The 12,781-nt window shown below is 37.5% G+C and overlaps 1 protein-coding gene across 2 annotated transcripts in view; it reads right to left on the bottom strand.

Moving 5' to 3' along the window:
* UTRN (utrophin) overlaps nucleotides 1–12,781 on the bottom strand; it is a 307,480-nt gene that overhangs the window by 36,332 nt on the left and 258,367 nt on the right. For both annotated transcript variants that reach the window (XM_058833987.1, XM_058833985.1), the window contains 3 exons: nucleotides 7,061–7,146; nucleotides 3,641–3,798; nucleotides 1,099–1,265 (listed from right to left, as the gene is read on the bottom strand). In XM_058833987.1, coding sequence (XP_058689970.1) covers nucleotides 1,099–1,265; nucleotides 3,641–3,798; nucleotides 7,061–7,146 — 411 coding nt within the window. The remainder of the gene's footprint in view (nucleotides 1–1,098; nucleotides 1,266–3,640; nucleotides 3,799–7,060; nucleotides 7,147–12,781) is intronic.

The raw sequence follows: 12,781 nt of genomic DNA, 5'->3' as shown, positions 1-12,781 counted from the left end.
CAAACAATAATAAAGACAGGAACACTTAGAGAATTTCATCTCCTCTTAAGACAGGCAACAAAGTTTGAACAGATTATTACTTTTTCAAATACTCACACAACTATATTTAGAATAAAAAAAGAAAAAGAGGGTTGCTAGCTCAATCCCATAAGATTGGCTAAAGTCAGCATTCTTAAAACTAGGCAAGATGAATCTGAACTCAGGATTCATACTATTATCCTCTAAAATAACAGGAAGATGGAGAACAGAAAGCACAATGAACAAAAATTATTCATCTGCCTAGATACCTAAAGAAAAATCTTAGGAGCACTTACATGATAGACTGCTTTATATTTTTCCTAGATAATAGATTAGACTCCATGGCCACAGTAGAGGAAAAAGCCAGTTATGCTTAACTCCAGCTCTAGCCTCTGCTGCAGATTTTGGAGATGAAGGTTTCATCACTTTATACACTGGAGCAGTCAATTTACAAATGCATGTTAGTCATTACAATATTTGCTAAGGGTACCAACTACAGTTTAGAAGAATAACATGGAGAATATTCCCCATATAACATTTTCTTTTAGAATTCACACCTTTCTTTGAAAAGACAAAAGTTAGATTACATTCAGGGACATAGACAGGGACTTTGCAAGTCTTATCACAGCAATGTGTCAGTGTTTGTTTCAGGCAAGAAAAGATTGATGCTGAAGGGTGTTTCATACTGCCTGGCATAAGTTAGTTCCCCCAGCCTTATATGCAGGAGAGCAGACAGACAGTCTACGTGTTTTCTTACTGATCACCTCCTTTTGATCTTGTGCTTACAGAACACATTTATACTTCATTTGCTGTCTCTTGGATCCACCAATCCAAAAACATCTGATGACATCCCACCCTGCACCTCTGTCAGACACGGGAACTCTGGGTGTCTAGCAGCGGCACTGCATAAGCCAGAACTGCATTGGCTCAGGCCACACTGTGGCCTCGCCAGGGGGTGGCAGATCCCACCTTAAAGAAGGAAAACAGTGGAAAAACAGGCAGAAAGGACTTTACTTGTTGGAAGACTTAAATATGTGGGTATTTTCAGAGAAACATTGCACCTAACACCTCTCCTCTTACCTAAATCCAACAATTGGACACTCTTTACAGATGTTGCACTTGGCCTGATGTTTTGCTGTTTCTGCAGCTGCCACACGGTGCAGAACTGGTAACCATACCATAGACTGTGGTTCTAAGCGCATCCAATCTATAAATTGCTTTACAGTTATTTCTGGCTTATTGTGGTTCTGTGGAGAGAAAAGAAACACATCCAAATTGGAAAAAAAAAAAAAAAAGCAAAACCAAACCAGACACCCACAAGTAGATTTTCCCTAGAATTCTATGGAAAAAAAGACCCCAACAACCTGCATGAATTCTTTCCATAACAGTTTAATCCAAAATCATCTACAGGATACAAGAAATAGCCTCAATTGAAATAAACAAGTTAAGTCAGTAAGACTTTAGAAGACTAGACAGCTGTGATAGAGTAGACAGATGGTAAAAAAGATGGAGAACATAGTAAAGAAGTAACAGAATGCATAGTACCGCCATCTTTCAACTGAAAGCACTTGAAAAATAAGTATGAGCATGAAAGGGAAGCACATTCTGCAGTTCAGACATACTGAAGACATGGCTGTCTTCTGAGTTAAGATTGTACTTAAGAGTGTACTGATTGCCCCCAGACTCATCTTTTTTTTTTTGTTGTGTCCTAAGCCCACGATGTTCTTTCTAGTTAGCACATTAAACATTATACACACACACAAAAAAAACAAACAGGAAAATAAAGAATGAGAAAGGAATCTGCCATTTATAGGCAATCACTGCAAGAATACAGCAGAGGTAATGTATTAACACGACTGTTTTAAGAAGCAAGCAAACACATTTCCACATTTTCTTTAAGTTGTAACCACCAGAGGAGCCTAGCTATAAAGGTATTGTATTCATCAACTTTGTCAGCAATAACAACAGCGACTGAATTTCTGAGCTCAATGGAAGCAATAAAATAAAACTTAAAAAGAAAGTTATTCTTAAATGGAAACACATGATGGAAAGCAATGGCTTTCCATCATGTGTTTCTTAACATATTCATGGTCCTAGTTCATTTCTGGTACTAACAGGGAGAAGCATGAAAAAAAAAAAGTGGACTTTTTTCCTCACCTTCTTCCTCACCAACAAAATACTTATTTCTACCGAGCTGAGATAACTGACATGCAGCTGCACATTTTCTGTATGCTCTCTTAATGACCAGGGACTGAACTTGAACTACTCATGAGAGATGAGTGGTGCAGCCTCATTATCAGTATAATTATAATAACACATCAAGTACTTAAACACTATCTTGCTAGTACACCCCCACCCGTAATGGAATAGCATAGGAGATGCACTAGATCCTTGAGGGACAAAGATCATTCCTCTGTCACACAGAAAGTCTGTGAATAATAAATGAATTCTTTATTTTGGTATGATTGAAACCACTCAAGGCCAGTGATAGGTAAGTCAAGCACCATCCCTTATTGTCTGGAGCAGCAATGTTAAAACACCAAGGGAAGCTTTACATGGTTAATTGGTCAAACCAACTTCTGTAAGCATCTACCAAATTGTTCATGACCTGGACAAACACTCTTCGAATCCTAACTGTCTGACTCCAGAAATTAATCTAATACTTCTTGAAAAAGGCTAACACAACTGCATTTTTCAAAGAACTGGACAAAAATGCAGAAACCTCTATGAAAGAATAGCAAAAGAAAATCCTTTGAATGTTTACTAAAATCTTTAATGTTCAATTTAATAAAGTCAGAATCATCCAAGTCAGTAATTTTATATAAACCATGATGTATTTTTAATCCATATACAATTTCTAACAATGCTCAAATCAGCTGCTTTCACAAAAAGAATGCACTGAAGCACTATAGCTATCACTGGCTAACAGTTGGAGCCACAGGCATCCTTGAAAAAGTCATAGTTGTATTCATTACAACATCCTGGTTTTAATTGTCATCTTCTTTAAACAGACAGACACTCCTTGCAGCCTCATGAACCCCCTGCATCTAGTGTGGAGCTGCACAGCAGGCTGCAAGAGCTTTATCCCATGTTCTGATCTGCTGCATAAAGCCTCGCAGTATTAAACTACTACGCTTGAACTTTCATGCAACTGCAAGGTCTTTTGTCAGTAACACAATGCTAAATAATTTCCTGGTGCACAAGGTCAAAAATTACTATCGACATAATTTTCTTGTTCTGTTGAGATCATGTCTTGTTCCAGCTGGAAAAAGCATATTCTTCTCACAGTAACAAGATGCTTTGAACAATGCAAAGCAGGATGATTGGCTGCTACAAAATTTTTTAACAGCTTTAGAGCAGCACTGTCAGAATCATGAAGATTTATATATTCTTTTGGCTAAACATAATTTGTTTGATCCTCTCCTAAACTATAAACCATCTTTTACAGCTGCATTGTCACATGAATTTCCCATACTTAGTTGCAGGAGCATATTCATTTGTTCGAAATTCAGTGGATGTTTTTATATTCCTCTCTTCTTTTTACATCGTGTATAAGTGAAACTGGAGACTTCAGAGAGGGTTTGGTTTTGTTTTGTTCTTCCCATTAAGGTCTTTATCTTACCTGCTGGAAGCAGCTGCGCACACTGGGTTCAATGTTGCTGCCACCGAAGGCTGCCACTTCCCCAAGCTGTCGCGGGATCTGGATGGCATCATGAAGCAGAAGGCCCAGCTGCCTCTGGTCACACATTTCTGTAGGGCCTGCCACCTCCTTGAAGAGGTCTGCAACATCAACCAAAGACACGATCTCATCCCATTTCCATGTACACCTCCTTTCCTTCAATAATGCTGCAGCTCAAGCTTTTCATTTCTGTATTACTGTCATGGTTACAAATGGCCACTGTCCCATTTACAAGAGTTTTCTTTCACCTAATCTTGATTCGTAACAACAAATAAGAGAAAAATAAGGCCAAATAAATGCAACTATATGGCTTCTTATGGCAAACACTGGACAGGAAGGTTATTTGAAGCAGCACAGCTTCACCAGCAAAAAATCCTGCCTGACAAACCCAATGACCTCCTTTAACAGAGTGACTACATTAGTGGACAAGACAGTGGCTATGGATGTCATTTCTCTGGACTAATTTTTTTAAGGCTTTTGACACTTTAACATCCCCATAACATCATTCTCTCTAAATTCAAGAGAGATGGATTTGATGGGCGGACTGGTGGATGGATAAGGAATTGGTTGGATGGCCACAGCCAGAGGGTAGTGGTCAACAGATCAGAGTCCTGCTGGACAACAATGACAAGTGATGTCCCTCAAGGGTTTGTACTGGGACCAGTGTTATTTAGTATCTTCATAAATAACACGGAAGAAGGGATGAGTACATCTTCAGCAGGTCTGCAAGTGACACTAAGTGGTGTGGCTGACACACCTGGAGGACAGGATGCCATCTACACCTGGACAAACTCGAGAAGGGGGCCCCTGGGAACCTTGTGGGGTTCAACAAGGCCAAGTGCAAGGTGCTGCACCTGAGTCAGGGCAACCCCCAGTATCAGTTCAGGCTGGGGGATGAAGGACTGAGAGCAGCCCTGTGGAGAAGGACTTGGGGGTGCTCGTAGATGAAAAGCTGGACATGTGCCAACAGGGTGCACTTGCAGCCCAGAAAGTCAACCTGGGCTGCATCAGAAGCACCTGGCCAGCAAAATGAGGGAGGTGATTCTGCACTCTCTGCTACTGTGAGACCCCACCTGGAGCACTGAGTCCAGCTCTGGGGTCTCCAGCACAGGAGAGATGTGGAGTTGTAAGAACAGATCCAGAGGAAGGCCAAAAAACTCATCACAGGAGAGATGTTGTATCACTTTGAAGAAAGGCAGGAAAAGTTGGGGTTGTTCAGCCTGAAAACTCCAGGAAGACTTTATTGTGGCTTTTCAGTACTCAAAGGGGACTTATATGAATGAGCACAAAGCTTTTAGCAGGGCCTGTTATTTAGCAGGGCCATCTGAGACTGTCACTCTCAGAGCAGCCTGCAATTGCCAATGCCTCAGAGACGCTTAGAAGAAACAGCCAAAAGAAGAAGCAAATGCCAGGAGTTGGTCTGAGAAAGGGAAAAATCAAAAGGCAGGTAATTAGTATTAAGCACCCATGTTTAGGGGTCCTGTTTCTTTTCCAAGTGACTTTCTTGATAATACGCAGTAATTACACTACAATTTTCACTCGAGGACTGAAAACTCAGTAGATATGACAAAATTTCTCTCAACAAAACATGAGTAGTAAGGAATGACAAAATCAAAAGAACTCATATCAAACATGAGGCTGATATAGCTCATGCCAGAGGACTCCAAAATGCTGACTTCAAAGCCACTGCAAGCCAAGAACAGTACCTGACACACACTACCTTTGTGAGCAAAATTTCTTTTGGATTGGAGAGTTCTTCTGTGACAATTTTAAGGTTCATAAGGACAATAAAGATAACAAAGATATCAAAGCCTGGCACATTGATCAGAGCTGGAGTTACAACAAAAAGGATGACAGATAGGATAGTCAGATCATTATCTGACTATTTATTCTCTGCTTCGAGAATGCAAGCAACTACTTTAATTTCAGATGTATTTCAGGTTGAAGTTACAATCACTTGGTACAAAAGTGTTCTGAGCCTTATTCTCTACTAATTCTTTTAGGACTTCTCACCACATACTTCAGAGTAAAAGTCCATCTTATTGACATAAATTATGTAAAATCTGCAGCCACCATCAGCTGCCATTTTAATTCTATTACTAAACACAAAGCAACAACATAAATATGAAGTTGTCTTAATAATTTCCTTATTCTGGTTCAGTGCCTATATTTGGCAACTATATACTAATGTATTACCAACAGCAATTTAATAGGAGTATCCTCAGGTTTTAGAGCTTTTTAAAAACCATCTTTTCCTAGGGTTGTCAGTTTATCATCCACAGCCTAACTCCTACACTTTATGAAAGCTTTTTATTTCACAAAGAACAGCAGATAACTTTCTGAATTGTCATTATGGAACAAAGGTATGTCCCTCAAGCTCTTTTTTTAGTGAAGGAATACTTCACGTCTATGTCAAATGACAGAAGGAAACTAAACACCCCAAAGTCTCAGTATGTCATTCAGATGTAAAAATATGTCCCAATGCATAAAACACTTTTACTCTTGTTCAGTGTTAATACCTAAGTTTACAAGATTGACTACAAATGCTCTTAAGGAAAGCACAATTTTTTACAGAGCTCCAAAGGTACATGGAGCAAATTCAGTCTCTCTATAATTTTTTTCATGTGTTTCCAAAATAAGTCAAGGAACTATGTAAAGAGCAGCAAATTTAAGATTATGTGCATAATATGTAAATGTCCATCATCTAGAATGCTCTAATATAGTGCTTCATCTGTTTTTCTGTATTTGTCAGGGCTTTTTTCCCCACAAAATTACTCAATTCTCTTCTGATCCTGCATTTATTTTTGTGAAGTATTTTTATATTACTCAGTATTTCTCAAGCTTGTGAGATTACTAAAATCAACATAATTTAAACTTTGATTGTGCAATTCTGGCAGAAAGCACATATACTGGAAAACCAGTATTTTCAGAGTTCAGACAGACTTTCTCATAGACCACTAAATACAATTGCAGGATTTTGATGTATTTCCTTGCTTTATCAGCTTTATCATATCAATCTGATGCAATCAGACTAACTTGCTTGAGTTTTCCCTAAACAAAACATATACACATATAAGAGAGAGCAATACTTCTCTTCCACACACCTATATTCTTCTTTCCTTTTGAGGACTGCAGTACTGTGACTTCTGACAATTCAGAATGGACAGAAATACTTTCTAGACAAGATATAAATCCTACTTTAACCATTGTCACTGGTGATAATGAAAATAATTATTTTTTACTTAGAAGAAAATTGCCTTGAGACAGGCATGAGAAATATTTTACTACAAATTTTGCGAGACGCTTTGTCATTGTACATGACTTAATTATACAGAGTATTTTGTAAAAGAAATTCTTCCTTACATCTGTACTTCTCTTCCAGAAGGCCCTTAGAAAGAGACATCAAGCCAATTTTCAGGGACTGCACTCGAATTTTTCCAGTTCGGCCACTGAAATTATAAAGACAAGACAATTTAGTACAGTTTCATTCTATTTCATTCAAACTCAAGCCTATTAAATAATACAAATACATTAGAAAGTTAAATTTAAAATATACTTCAGATCTCAAAAAAACTATTAACACTAAAAATTGCATTAAGAATTCCTCCCTTACTAAAGCTCAGTTTGCCTTCCAAGAGGTTTTACGTGACAAAACTGCTTGTATTACTACAAAAGAACAGACATTTAGTTCTGCAAAGTTCTGAAAGTGATTTTTTAATGTGATATACACATAAAAAATATATGAGCACACAGCAGGAAGGCCTGTTCCTCAGTGTGAAACACAAGGACTGTAAAAAAAACCCAAGTTTTCCTATCACAGTAATTATCTTTTAAAAAAACTCTTTTTCCTTTTTTTTTTTGTTTTAGGTTTTTTTGGTGGGGTTGTGGTTTCGTGGTTTTTTTTGTTGATTTTTTTAGTTTATTTTTTGTTTTCTAGGGGTTTTTTGGTTTTGTTTTATGTTTAAAATGTTCTGACATATACAATATTGGGACATAAATAGACAATCACATTCAGTGATTTGGAGCTGTCATTCTTTTTAAGCAATGTTACTTAATGTTCATCTTGTCCAGCATGAAAAAAAGTATGTCCAACCCTAAGAAGCAGCTTGAGAACAGATAAGTAGGTACCAAAGCAAGTAATGTTAAGACTGCAGGGCAAATGCTGTTCAGATAGACACTAAAACAAGAAATCCAGCTTACATGAAAAAGGACAATTTTAAAGTTCAGAAGATCAGTGCAGGAATATATTCTTAATTCTTTCCTCTTTCAAAAGAAAAAAAAACATGACACAATTTGTCTTTAAATGAGACATGGCAAAAAAAAATCTTCAGAATAGTTAAACTGTATATATTACACACAAAAGGTTAGCTGGGTCTTTCACCAACAAGTAAGATAACACTAAATTTAATATGATCTCAAACCTTACTTTGGTCTTTCCTGCCACACAGAAGTTATATATACTTTAATTACTTCTGAAGTGGTTATTGTGTATCTCTTTCTATCCTATCCATATTCAGCATATGGTCTGCTGTCTGATTTACTTCACAAATGTTGTGCTGAATACAAAATTATTAATTTACTCCTGGGTTCTTGATAAATTAGCTAAGCAACTTACAAATATTAATGCATTTGTCTTCACATCATCTAATCTAGTAACACTAGACAGCAGTATCTTCATTCCATAAGATGGAGCAGAGGTGCAGAGAAATTATTGCCAAATTAATCAAAAACATCTATAACTTTTAGTGCCTAGTTGGAAAATCAGGACCCAATTTTCCAGAATGTTATAAAAGTGCCACCTTTTATATATTCAAGCTTAGCTTCAAATTACCTCTTTCAATCACAGACACTACATCATTCTGGCATACCTTGCCATCTAAATGGCTCATTTTATACCCTGATAAAGTTATTTTCCTATTCCTTCCTGTGTATGGTTGTTTGTGCTTTAAATTTATATTCATCAGGGAAAAAAAAGTGAACATTCATTTGAGTTTGATTTAACTCAGGACTGACCACATCATTCATTTATCAAAGACAGAAAGTGAGACTTTACAGCTAAAAGATCAGGGCACAATTGCCAAGGCTTCAGGGTTCTCCTAATTTCAGGAGATTTCTCTAGGGTCTTTGAAAAACTTCCTTCACACAAAAAGCATTTTCTCAATAAATTACATAAATAATTACAAAGCCTGTAATAGAACATTTTTCAAAGGAGTAATATATTCACCACTAGTCTCTTTCTTGGAAACAGATAAATATTAGCACTGTAATGATATATATACAGTAAAAAAACCCAACACATCAGAACCAAATGCCACATACACTCCCTCTCTCCCCCCCAAACCCATAGACTTTGTAGTCCTGACATTTCCAAGCCAATGGTTTAAGTTTTCCCAGCTTAATGAGTCACAAAACCACTGAGAAGAGAAGGGGCCTCCAGAGAGCAATGTCCCTGCTCAGTCAGGCAGAGCAAGTTTTCCTGGATCATATCCCATCAGTTCAGTATCTTTAAGGATGGCGACTGAACAGCTTCTCGAAGTAACCTGTGGCACTGTTCGACCTCTTACACTAAAAACATCTTGATTTTTTTCATATATTTAAGCAAAATTTCCTGTGTTTCAGGTTGTGCCTGCTGCCTCTTGTCATGTCACTGTACACCACTGAGAAAAGCCTGGCTCCATTGTCTCTTCTGCTGCCGTTGGGTATTTCTGGACATTGATAAGATAGCCCTGAAAATTCTCCAGGTTGAAAAGTCTCATCTGTCTGAGCCTCTACTGATACATCAGTTAATCCAAGCCCTTAATTGCCTTCATGGTGCTTCACTGGATGCATGCCAGTTTGTACATATCTCTTTTGTCCTGGGGGAGCCCAGAACTGAACCCAGGACTCCAGATGTGTCTCACCAATGCTGAGAAGTGCAGAATCACCTCCCTTGACCTGCTGGGAGACTATGAGCCCAGTTTGCCACAAGCCTGTCATGCAAGGTGACTCTGAATGGCAGCACAACCATCCAAGTGTCCTACATGTAAAAACACCTAAGAATGAAGGCCTTAGAGTGGGAAGGTTCAAGAAACTTTTTAATTTCTAAATTCATAGAACTTTATGGATCATATATGCCACAAATGTCAGCACATGATTCAGACTCATGATAGCAATGCAAGCATGCTTGTAATTACAAAATCAATTGATAAGGCCACTTTCAGCAGCTCAGGTACTTTTTTACTCTCAACCTGATGAAAGGGAGCCTGAATCTATTCGTTTCTGTAGATAACTGCCTAACACAGAGTTAGGATCCAAAACTTCCTGTCAGGCAAACACTAAAATCTATACCATAGTCAAAACAGAGGCCTGTGAAATCCGTAGACTATAAATGTACTAATCAGAATATGATTAATACTAAATTGTTGAATGTAAGTGTAAAAACTACTGTTTACCAACAATGGTATGCAAATATTCTGTAGCATTGTGATGGCACAGACATAGCATATATAAGCATTTTATCTAAGTATGTGAATGCCAAAGGAATAACTGGTGATGGGCACAGTTGAATACAGGAGTTAGCCAGATTAAAAAAAGTGTTGTCAGACAGGTAACAGGATTAAATATAAGAGACTGCGAACAGGAATACACAATAAAGAATCTTGGAAAACAAAATTATAACATCAAGTCTAGAGGAGCCCTATGTCCCTGGGGAAGGAGGGACAATAATAAATTAATAATAATAATATCAGGTACTGGAAAGGAGAACTAGAGAATGAAGAAAGCCCAGAGCCATTCTGCCTAGACAACACTGGGGTTGCAGCTGAGGACTGCCAGGGCTATCAGTCAGCTATCAGTTATCTGCATGGCCCAGCACCACCCAGGCAGCCTGGCAGATCTGAGCAGGTCAGCACAGACACCTCCCCTTGATCACCCACAGACAAGTCAGACAAAGGAGCTCATTTTCCTGCCTAACAGAGAACCAGGACCTTCCCAGAGCCTTCTTACTGCTACCACAGCCTGCTAAGCTGCTCCCACAGAGTGCTCTGTGAATCCAGAGAGCCATCATAAATAGGGGATGCAATTGGAGTGCATGCAGAAAACTTCCATCAGCTACTGTCAAAACAGGGCATAAAGTTAAGGCTGACTGAGCAGGTGTCTCATCCTCATTCCTCAGAAGTTCAGATTTTACTGAAATGAACATGCCGGTAAGGCCTGGGATATTAACTCAGCCTGCTGACAGAAGCTGCCAGGTGTATGAGTGCAACAATAAATAACAAAGTTGTGATTCTTCAGGGGAAGATTGGACTGCAGAGAATGATCATGAAAGACAGCTTTGATCATATGGAAAATGTCAGCATAGATATCACAGATACTCTTCTCAGACTAATGTACCAAAGAAATTCAATTTAAAAGAAGGCATTATCAAAAGTATCCTAGCATTAAAAAAAAAACCCTAAGAAAATTTAAAAGTTGAAAATAGGAAGTCAGATAAACATTGCAAAATATTTAAACAGTGCACATAAAAGTTTCTTTATGGGTAATTCTAATTGAAATGAGTCATCACCCTAAATCAGTACATATAGAAACAACTCATTTAAAGAGGTGTGAAGCTATTCCATTAGAAATGAAAGCTATCAATCCTTTTTATATAAATGATGACTGGAGATTTCAGCAAATTTGACAGTATATAATTGAAAAGAAAAACCACCAGCTATTGCTTTTGGATGCTTTAAACACAAGCCTAGCCAAAGTATTTTACAGAGGAAAAAAATTCCTTCACAGTTTTCATGTTAAGTATCAAGATACTTATCTGTAATTTAGTTTCAAAAAAAAAACCAAACTTTGTATTTTTTTGGATTTGGACTAACAAAAACAAAGAACTTTAAGTTTGGAAAATGTTTATAAGGGCAGATGTTGATGTCTGGAACAACCTTTGAGTCCTTGATGTAGTAAAAGTCACTGAGTAATTTTAGCGTTTCTCTCCTCTGCCCAGAATAAATCATTCCTAATGTGTCAGAAAATAGTAGAACATAATAGACCATTTCTAAAAATAAATTGGTTCTTTTTAAGGGCCAAAGACATCATCAGGTTAAGTCTGGAGAACTATTCAGTTTGCCATTAATCTGTGAATCTGTAATTAAATCTCAGGTTAGCAGCATGTGACTAACAGATGCTTTTTGTTGGCAGTTTAACAACTTGACACATTTTATATGTATGACACCAATGCAATACATACAATGGAAATGCCAAGACACAAATTAGCTCTTTTATAAAGGCCAGTTTAGAAAACAAAATCAAAATTCCAGCTTAGAATTGGTGCCTGGTCTTTTAGCATTTCTTTTTCTTCCTGGAGTGAATTTGAAAGGGGAGCAAGGAAAAACACTGTAAAACAGAATGTTCTCCCAGTAAACCTCGATTTTTCGTCCTCAATTTTCCAAAGTTTAAATAAAGACTCAAGTATTTAATGAGCTTGAAGAATTATCTACACTAAGTTTTCAACATAATAGTCAAGGGGAAATAGGGGAAATTGGAAACATTATTGAAAGAAAGGTTTGCTGCTTACTAAGTGCATTTTAAATATGAACAGATTAAACAACTGACTTCTAACTGAAGTTCAGAAGCAAAGGTGAGCTGAAGAAAATGTAGTAGATTTGTGTTAAGTCTGAAAGAAGACAAAACCCAGACAATAACTACAAAAAAAATTCTGACATTATTATAACTCTTGTTCTAAATTGCCAATAACATTTAAATCAAGCAATCCACCTGATCTACTGCTCTATTTGCAAGTGATGTTATTTACTCACAATACAGAACTCTCCAAAATAGAAAGAAATGCAGGATGAAATTCCAGTCGATATTTGATGGACCCTCTAGTTTTTCAGCAGTAATGGGGAGAAGTCCAACTAACAGAAATGTCACAATGTTTAACAGCAATGTTTGAATGCCAGTAGCCAGCACATAAATGACAAATGGTTCTATGTACTCTGTTCCCTCCTTCCCCTCCCCTAAAACCAAAATAAAGTAAAATATCCACAAAGTATAGCAGAACTGATACATAATCCTCTGAGGGGAAAAAAAAAGCAAAAAGCTATGAACTGTTAGAAT

Source organism: Poecile atricapillus, chromosome 3 (genome assembly GCF_030490865.1).
Source record: "Poecile atricapillus isolate bPoeAtr1 chromosome 3, bPoeAtr1.hap1, whole genome shotgun sequence".
Lineage (NCBI taxonomy): Eukaryota > Metazoa > Chordata > Aves > Passeriformes > Paridae > Poecile > Poecile atricapillus.
Note: the sequence above shows the minus strand (reverse complement) of the source record. Positions and strands in the feature narration are given on the sequence as shown.